This window comes from Anser anser (genome assembly GCF_964211835.1).
Source record: "Anser anser genome assembly, chromosome: 3".
Classification (NCBI taxonomy): Eukaryota; Metazoa; Chordata; class Aves; order Anseriformes; family Anatidae; genus Anser; species Anser anser.
Genome location: NC_139722.1, coordinates 43,454,083 through 43,464,585, shown reverse-complemented (window position 1 = coordinate 43,464,585; position 10,503 = coordinate 43,454,083). Strand labels below are relative to the sequence as shown.

General features: G+C 36.7%; 1 protein-coding gene across 8 annotated transcripts in view; it reads right to left on the bottom strand.

Annotated features, from left to right (window-relative positions):
• Positions 1-3,168: 3,168 nt before the first annotated feature.
• Positions 3,169-10,503, bottom strand: part of FHL5 (four and a half LIM domains 5) — a 29,130-nt gene continuing 21,795 nt past the window's right edge. For all 8 annotated transcript variants that reach the window (XM_083830622.1, XM_083830620.1, XM_083830624.1 and 5 more), the window contains 3 exons: positions 9,355-9,524; positions 5,859-6,045; positions 3,169-4,833 (listed from right to left, as the gene is read on the bottom strand). In XM_083830622.1, the coding sequence (XP_083686748.1) occupies positions 4,682-4,833; positions 5,859-6,045; positions 9,355-9,524 (509 nt within the window). In that variant the 3' untranslated portion in view covers positions 3,169-4,681. The remainder of the gene's footprint in view (positions 4,834-5,858; positions 6,046-9,354; positions 9,525-10,503) is intronic.

Here is a 10,503-nt window from a genome sequence, read left to right as displayed (position 1 = left end):
CATTTTTTTTTTTTGACAATTCTTGCAAACAACAATTCACTTTAATCAGGTACTTGATTGACAGATGTCCCCTGCACTATTGAGTAAAAGATATCAGGGGAAATGAAGGCCAGTTGCATTTGTCAGTAAATCCAGAGGAGCAGAAAGGTAAGCCTACAGAAATATTGAAATGGATATTATTGGACACACATTCTCTCTAACATGCCAAGAAAAGCTTACTAATTCAGGCCAAAGCAGATGATAATATCCCTAGACCTTCCACTGCAGCCACCTATTGCCAATTGCATAACACCCCTGCAGTACGATCCCTGCAGCCATATCTGTCCTCCAAAGGTCTTATTGCCCTCTTGTACCTCAAAATACTTGTACCTTGTACATCTGGATGTGATGGTCTGAAACTTCGGTTTAGAAATAGTAGTCTGTAACCTCTCTAGGTGTTTTGTTTTTTGATTTAAGTTGCCAGGTTTCCTGTGACTCAGTCCTTTAAAAATTTGGTAATTTGAGGGTGAAGAAGCATGCAGGCATACACATACATTCTCTATGAGATATTATTAACAAGAATGTAGAGGATTTATTGCAGCATGGTTGATTTGTAAACAAGTTTGTTCTGGGTATGGGCTTGAATTCCATCCAACATTTTTGTTTACAGAAATGATCTCCCAGCTTCCACTCAGGCAGTCAGTTAACATCACTTTCTTTCAGCTATTGATATCTGTCATTGTATAAATGTCATTGTTGCGTTTACTTGTCATCCTAAAATACAATATGCTGCTCTAGATCCATTCTGTTAAATGAAGTGTGTTTCACAAAAACTTTGACCAGGTGCTGAAACTGATGGTAAAGTCAATGGGGTCTAAACAACAGGTTCCTCTCTTTCTGTTGTGATGAGGCCCATGAACAGTTTGAAACAACAGGCCCAGAAGATCTCACAAAAGCTTGCTGCTCCCCCTCTAATGCACCTGGGGCTGGACCAAGCCACTCTTAGCATCAACAAGACCTGGGACAATATCTACTGGTAGACTACAACAACCAGTTGATCATGCATGTGCTGAAATACTGAAAAAAAAACTACACTGTGATGTGACACCTACTTCACTGATGTGGCCAGACTATGCTATTGCTCTTCCCCATTCTAGGCTCACATATCTTCTTTCCAGAAAACCAGGGGACAAGGGCACAAGAGAATGGAGGATGTCTAGCTGTTTTCATCCTACTTGTAAGTCATGGGTCTGGAGCATGTGCCTTGGCCTGGAAATGCTGGGAATTGATCCCGCATTCCATAGCTAAGTTACGGCGTGTGTGCATTGCCTGCAACAGCATCTGCTGAAAACATGCCTGGATTTTAAAAGTAGTAGTCCAAGGAAAGACTGACAACTTCCTCTCACTGCATGAACTTGTCTGAGAGTGAAAAATGTGACATTCAGAAATATGGGTAGATAAGGGTCACTTGGTGATAATACTGCAGGGCTTGTCTGTGTATTTTAAGCATGTTCTTTCTGGGTGTTCTTTCAGGATTAGGCAGTGATTGTAGAACCTCACCCTTAAGCACTGAGGGTGGTAATAGGGCACCTACTTCAGTCTTAAGAAGTTAGTCCCAAATGACAGTCTCCCTCCTGCTCCCCTGAGGCAACTGTGAGTACAGCAGCATGTGATCAGGACATCAGAGACACCACTGTACCTTGGGATAATTTAGCTTAACCATAACAAAAGCAGGCTGATTACCTTAGAGCTAGGCAGCTGGGAAAGAACTAGATATATCTGAAAATAAAACAGTACAATGTTAAAGAAAAGCACAACATTAACAAAAACAAACTGACCTACCAAAAAGTAAATCCTTCAAACATCCATCCTCTGAGGTTCATTAAACAAAATTGCATTGCATTGGAGTCTGTACGCTGATCATCCTGCAGTAAATCAAATGTTAGCAACAAGAACTGAAGCTGACCATCTGGCTATTTTGCCCAGTGCTTTGCTATCCCAGGCACTCATGCTGTATCTGCTGTTAAATGCAATGATCAAAAAACACTTAAAACTGTCCACATAGCTCTTCACCCTTGGTTCCAGGTTCACCTCCAAGCCTCACCATTACTTAGTAGCAGCCTTCTAATTTACAGTTTCCAATCATGAGAAATTTGCTTTCCTTGTTCTTGAGCCAAATATAGTCTCTTGACTTACAGCAGCCTTCTTATCCCCTCCATGATCTATGGTCGTCCACAGAGATATGTGGTTTATTCTTGTAGCCCTTCTAGGCTCCTATTCAAGTTGGATTTCATCTACCATGAGCAGAGGCGACCCAAATTGTGCAGAGTATTACTGTATTTATGTTTGGACATCAGTAGCCGGTGACAGAGACTAGGAAATACCAATCTAATATGTAATATAACATTTATTCCAACTATTTATAGCAATCACATTTACTTCTTTTTATTACTCTGAAGTGAAAATGCTCAGTTTCAGATTTGACTGTAGTGTATTTACTGCAGGAGAGATAAATAATTCAGTTGGTATTTCTAAAAATATAATTGGTTGATGAGTCAGAACAGAATTTCATTTTCATAAATGTTAAGGCTAGAAGATTGGGATTATCGTGATCAATGTGTGTGATCTGTGACTCTGCCATGTCTTAAGACTCTGTCTGATAATTCCTGTGTCACTTCATAATTAAGCTAGAACATTGCTCAGACAAGACCGAATAAAGGGCCTGAGCCACATTCTTGCAATTTGCTGAATGTTATTTCACACAACAAAAATAAAAGGTATGCCCCACAAACATGGCTGCATTTGATGATTCATCATTTTCATTTCAAAATTTAAGACCATTAACATTTACTAATGGGATAATTTCTAATAGTTCAGTATACATTTTTCAAGCATCATACATAACCGTGCACCACTATATATGTGTATATGTGTGTGTGTATATATATATGTATTTATTTATATATATATACATATATATACACACCATTTCTTAAGGCAATGAAACCTATTTCTATTTATGGGAATCCAAGTCTTACCAAGAACCTGTATCAGCCATGTGCAATGTGAAAATAGAAAAGGAAGCAGCTGGGATTAAATGAAAAGGCATAAACCAATCAAAATCCAAACTCCAATAAAAGTTGTTGTGAAAGAAGAAGCTGAAAAAAAAAAACAAAAATGAACAACACGTAGAGCAAAAGATCAATATTTTATTGACTGGAAAACAGACTGCTATGTACTTGTTGGTCAGTCATTATCCATATTGATTTTACGCCACTGCAGTTCAGCTCTGCCTTACCTATGCTCACATGCTCTTTTTTTTCTCCCTTTTACAGTTAAAGTAGTGTCTGTCTTCAATATGAATAAAGCCCTCTCAAGTCAGCCAAAAAATTGTAAGCAATTAACATCAGGTTCTAAAGGACAATGCATGGTTTTAAAACATGTGAGATGAGGAATAAAACAGTGCTGGGCGGTGCAGAACCACTGCACCATTCACCATGGCCTGGTAGATACTGCAACATGAGTCAGACCGTTGTAACATACAGTATGAAACAAGGAAGAGAAGAAATGCTCGTAACTCAGTTCTAGATGACCTTTAATAACAGACAATTGAGCAACGCTCAGCAAGCAGGTATAACCTTCTCAAAGCCAGCTACCTAGAAATGAATACCTTGTACTACAAGCGAGGACTGCCTAGCTTGCAATGGCAACATTACAAATTCTTGACATAATATTGGCAAATGCACGTGGCACATGACAAAATGAATCAGGTATTGGCTCTGAAGAGCTTATAGCCTGCTACCGACAAGCATGCGTTTACAAGAAAAGGAGCAGACTGAATAAAAGACAGCAGCGTGGAAACGTCAAGGCCTTTAAGTGTCTTGATTGCTGGCAAATGGGTTTTGTGGGGAGGAAGAGTGCAAAGTACAACTGTAAGCGGACAACTGTGATTTGGTTCTTGTCTCTACTAATAAAAAATATATTTTAAGTATGTATTTGAAGGTCCAATGAAGACAATGGAGACAGTTTTAAGGTGTATTAGCTATGGAAAACTGTACATTAGCACTATCAAATATTGGGAAATGCTTACCTCTTACAAAATATGGTTTTATTTATGTTCTAAAATATTTATACCTAAAGAACTAAGTAAAATTAACCACTTTTGGGAGAGGACCCATCACTCAGTCTTTTGGATGACTAAAGTCATGGGAAACTTATTTTTCTGAGAAGCAATCTCAGTAAGGATAGAAAAAAAAACTTTTATCCCTTTGTCTGGCACTAGAGTTGACTTCTCTGACTTAGTGTCTCTGTGTACACCTACGTTCTCTTTGTTAGGAGAGCTAATGCCTCATCATTACTTGTATGCCATATAGACTTTTCATACTTCTTGGTTCATGGGAGATGAAATGTAAATTTTTAAGCTTCTAACAGCAGAGTGCAGTATGTTACAAGGAAAACATACTGTAGTTATATTTTAAATATATACTAATATTTTCTGCAGTTTTCTTAGCCAGTATGTGGCTATTTATTATTATTATATTTTTAACAAACAGTTTACAACTATGATAGAATTAAACTGCTGTTTGAAAATTATGTGAATGACTAAATAAGTGGTATGCTGTTTAGATAATTTTCTTATTGCAAGTAACAAAGCATATGGTTAAAGAGTGAGAATAATGCATCTGGATAGCTCTCCACAGAACTATGAAGCTGAGCCACATTCATTACAAAGGACATCATCCTGCTTAGTGAGGAATTCTTCGCCCACCAATGAGACAGAGCATTTTGCACAGTTAAAGCATTCCCCATGCCACTGGCGCTCTTCAAATGAGATAAACTTGGCACCTCCAAGAGCTGAAAAAGATTATGAGAATGAAGATGTGAATCCAGTATTTCTGGACATGGTTCAGAAATGCAACAGATTGTTTTCTGATGTATGATCATGTTGTTATTCATATAAGCAAACAAATTAATGAAAAAAAATCCATAGTCTGAAATGCCCTTCGTTAGCTGAATTGAAAAACAAAAACAAACAAACAACAGAAAAACAAACCAAAAAAAAACCCCAAACAAAACAAAACAACAACAACAAAAAAAAAACCACAACCAACCACTTTAAGATAATGAGACAAAATAATAGTGAGATAGTGGGAAATATTTTAAGTAAAGCCATAAGTCACTTGATTGTTTTCATATCCCATTATGAACTCTGAATGGGACAGGTTTATCAGAATGGCCATTAAGATTTGCAGATCTTCCCAAGAAATGCTCATGAAAATTATTTGCAATGCATAGATACATATAATTTCTATACAACACTGAGTGAAATTTAATTATTTTCACCAAGTATCTTCAAGATAGTGTCTTTGGGAAATTTCCAGATCATGGAGTTTCCAGACCATGGAAGTACACAAAGATGCATACAATAGAGCTTTGTTATGTTTGGCAAGCTCTCTAACTTGACAGGTGTGCCTTACCAGCAGGCAGTTACCTCACATCCAATTTTATCACATTTGTATTTAAAAACAAAGGCAAACCAATTACAGCCATGAGGGACTTGTTTGTATTGGCTGAAGAGGAGCCAAAAATGCCTTTTCCTATATTCCCGGGGATGATTTTTAGTGCATAAAGTGCTAAGTCAAACGATGGGAGAATGTTTGGCAAATAAAAGAGCACAGGAGTCAGGGAATACGTGTGATCTGTATGTCCTAGCAAGACATGTTGCATTTGACAGAGAGGGGGTCTCTCCAGTACCTAGCTCCCTCAGTCTTTAATTATGATGGGACTATTTTTAATGCCATTTTCTAAGGTAAAGATCCGATTTGAGAGGAGACTGATGATTCCTCAGTGTCTAGTCCCTTCTAAAAGATAAGACTCACCTGTAATAGGTTTCTTGCAAGCAGTACACTTCTCAGCATAAAATTTGCTGTAACAGTCTACACAGTACGGATACTCATCTTTGGAAATAAACCTTTGTCCAGACAGCTGAGTTTTACATCCAGCACAGACAAAGCATTCTTTATGCCAAGGCTGGTCATGGTAGGTCACTCCCCCAGAAGTTATTACCTAACATATTGATAAAAAAGGACAGAGCAATAAAACAAAGGCATGAATCATGAAGGATTATCAAGTGTTTCGTAAGTCCTTCCACTTGTTTTCTCTCTTGCAGTATGCACAAGTGAAGAGAGAGACAGTATGGTCATGTCAACTGTTTTTCATCGGGAAAACTTGACTAAGACCTCATCTGGAAACTTGACTAATTGCAGCTGATCTGAATATTCCAGTGTTTTATTTTTATTTTTATTTATTTTTATTTTTATTCTTGGTTTCCCATCACAGAATAAACTTATGTTTTGTAATAAACAGGTCAGCTTGTTATGAAATTTTTCTCTTACCCATCTGGGTAATGGCTGAGCATCAGATATACTCTCAGTGCAACACTTCTCAGTGATGGACAGTGGCTGATAGAAATGACGATGAGAATAGGACTAATCTCCAACTGGAATCAACATTTTGCTGTCTCAAAATTGAAGCAGCATTTTAAGTAGGAGGAAAAAGACAGTAAAGAAGCAGAAATGAGACAGAAAGATCTACATTGTCAGAAGAAGGAAAAATAGTGTTTGTCACTGTCATCAAATTTCCATTCCCTGCAACTCACTCATGGCTCTCCACTGGTTATTTCTGAAGAAGGAAATTTCCAGTTGCTCTAAGGCTTCCGTATGTGCAGTAAAGAGTAGGTTTCAGAGAAGTTTTGAGGGACTGTATAAAGGAATTTCTCTAGAAATAAAGATGAGCTCTAAGATGGTGTTTCTACTGCCAAGACACGTATATAACAGTAAATGAATGAATGAGTGAGTGAATGAGTGAGTGAATTACTATAGTTGGAACAGGAGAAGAAAGAGTTGGAGAAACTTAATTAAATAAAAATAAAGGCACCATGAAAAGTTGCTGGGAAATACAGCTTCAGGAAAATAAACAATTATACTGGGTGATGTCAAGCAATAAAAAATTTAAGTGGTTCCCGATCCTCTTAGTATTCTAGTATTGGGCTACAATAAGAGTTAATTTGTCTTTCCATTAAAATCTCAAAATTTCAAATGTTTTTTCTCTGGCACAGAACTGGAGACTTTAGCAATTTAGTCTCTTTGAGCTCACTTATTTATGGAAACTGATGCAGTTTTATTCAGTAAAATTGTTTTAGTATGTATGTAGTCTATTTGCATTCCTATAATTTTTAAGAAGCAAATTCTGATTATTTCATATAAATGCTGTTAACCTCAATTTCTCTAATAAATATGGAGCAGAATTACTATATTTGTCATGTGATCATTTAATGCAAATAAATGGCTAGATATAGAGGCATAGGAATATCTAGAGGTATTTTCTAAAGTTTAACTATTGAAGAAAAAACAGGAAGCAGGTTTTGCTTAAATTAAAGTGTTTTGTTAGAGGTAGAAGTTTACAGCTAAACAGTAAATAAATTTAGAAATTATAAGTCATTTGAAGTGAAAAAAATATTTTTTGCCTCCAGAGTGGTAGAGATACTAAAGAATAAGTGAATTTCTACTATAAAAAGCAGATTAAAACATTTGTTAGACAACAGTATCCCACCAGAATAATGCAATACTTCAATTGTTTTCACCACCCGGAGACAATTTTAAAACATGAGAAATTTAGGGAGGGAAAAATTTATTTATTTGTATTTGGGGGAAGAAAGAAAAACTCATTTTAAAACAGGCTTTCTGGTAACAACAGGGGAAGCCTCACGTATTGAAACAGTGGGACTCTTGACTTGTATTATCACAACTAAATATTACTTAATCTGATTATTGCCTGATACATTTCTAGAGAAAACGATGTATGACCTTGAATACTTTTGTCAATTTAGGTGGCTGATTTTGCATGTGAATACATCTGACAAACGTAAAGGGAGGCATATTTATCAAGGCAAGGTCAGTTGTTATCAGGAACAAAGGGTTTTAAACAACTTTCTGTAAAATTTCAACCTTTGTTAAAAATCACAACTAATAACAACAAAAAAAATCAAAGTATTTGTTTTTGTCAATAAATATGTTACAAATATAATCAGGCTTATATAAATATTAGCTAGAAGATGGCAAACACTGTCACAGTTAGCTTTCATCGTCCAATATCAATACGAAAAGGAAGACTTAGCTCTTCCTATGATCCAGCATCTTCCCCCATGAGCAATACTGCTCCACTAAGGAGCACAGGCATCTTTGTTATGGCTTTAAAGTTAGGTGGTATGACACCCTCATTATATCCTATTTCTCCAGTGTTAGGAAACCTAGTATCTTGATATAACTTTGCTGTCAGGAAAAGAATTAACGTCTTCCACAGAAGTAGTTATTTAAAATACAGCACTGTTTCCCATAGATCCTGAATTACTATGAACAAGTCACTAAACAGAGAGACACCGTTCTTTTGTTACAAACGCACATCTCCTTTTTTATCATTTACCTCTGCTGTTCCCCAGGTTTGTCTTACTGAGCTATCTAAACATACCACAATCTCTGGTGTATTTATTGCCATAATTTACACCCAACATTTCCATGAATTCTGGAAAGTTAATTAGCATTCCTATTCTATTGTTAAAAAACTGAAACAGAAAGGGAGGTACTAAAGCTTCCCAACTTCATCCATATAACTAGGGCATCAAAGGTGGGAGCTTAAGCTCTTTATATACTCACAGGTTCTTTCCTAAATATATTGAGAGATCTACTGATGAAAAAAAAGACTAAAAGCTTCTAATTTAAGCATCCACATTAAATACTTAAAACAGGTGATATGAATACCTGTTAGTGAGACAAAGCAAGCTCCAGGTGCTCCTGAAAAGCAGCTAACAGCAATTATAAATAGTTGTTGTAGTTATATGCAATAAGAGTTCTGTTGATCTCAAGATCATTTTTCTCTGTTCCTCATTTGCTTTTAGAAAAGCATTTTAAAGCTCTAAAAGCATTCTTTGTTGACAAAAAGTGTAACTAAATGGGGATAAAAAAAATACTTTGTTAAAGCTTGTTAAGTATATAGCCTGAACTTTCATTCAGTTATGTGACTTGTCCTCATAAGCTCTAATGTGTGAAGTGTTTTGTTTTTTTTTAAACTTTAGCTGTTTTCAGAAAAGAACTAATCTAAGAAGTCATGTGCTCTGCTGATATTCTCTTTTGCCCCTTGTGACTTAAACTTCAGACTTCCAGATGAGAATGGAAGTAAGAATTTGCAGAGGTTATTTTAAGCCTGAACTTTAAAGATTGCAGAAAAAGCTGTTGGCATAGTTTTTGCTGTTGGACAATCTGGTCTTGACTTGACCAAAAATAACATGCCAGCACAGTGAAATTTCTCCATTGTAATTACCTTTTTGCAAGAGTAGCAATGGTGAGCAAATTGCTTCTCAAAACAGGGCACACAGTAATTCTCATTGTCTTTGGTGATCAATGGTTTTGTTCCCAGTGGCTGCCGGCAATACTGACAAACAAAACAGGATTCATGCCAAGAACTTCCCTTAAATTCCATCTTACGCGAACCTGCAAAAATCATCACAAACAATGTTCCCAAATACAGCCTTTTAACAGAAGTTTTAAATGTCAAGAAGACTCTTATTTTTAGTCCTTTTATCTCAGTGTCGTGTACCCAAAAAAATGCTTATTCTTAATGCCATAGTTTCTAAGCGTATTTTATCTCTAAAACACATTCAATACTGTACAGTCACCTGGCAAAAGACATGGTAAGCTGTGATTTTTTTCAGTCCTTACCTATATGACTCTTTTAGGGTTACTGTTCTATGATACACTTCAGTTGTTCAGAGTTTTTCTCAGTGCAAGGACAGATGCAATTCCAAAAGGAAGTCACTTAGTTAAATGTCTGCCAGACGAGTTTCAGAGCTTTTAAGTTGTGTACAGGTGCACGGTACACCCTAATGTAGATGTGTAAGCCTAAGATATGTGCATATGTCTGAAAATGACTCTTTCAGTGACTATCCACCATAGCCAGTAGCATCAGACTCCCAAGAGAGGTGCCAGGCACTTTACCATCCTTTCCCTGGGAAGAAGAAAATTGCTGATATAACTGCTTAATCCTGGAACACTTGCTTCCTGGATTGTGGGCTTAGAGGAAAGAGAAACTACTGATGTACTTCAACATAAAAGGTTTGTAGCTTCCTCCTGGTGATCAGAAGGCTAAATTTGCTGTCTTTGCCTACTGGGTCTTTTCAATATACAGCTAGCAAGATGAAGAGGAAGAAGTCAATGATTAACAAGATAGAACCTTGTTAGCATCACTTCTCTGTTTGCATTGTTATTCCTACCCTCAGCACTTGCTGTGAGGATTTAGTATCCTAGAGTCTAGGACAAAATCTACAAGGTGGGTGGATAAGGGGGAAAGGTGTTTATTTTGAGTTTCTCGCTGCTCTAGTCTGCTAGTGATAGTCAGTACATTTCATTAATCTCCCTATGCTGAGTCTGTTTTGCCCATGACAATAATTGTTGAGTGATCTCCCTGTACTTA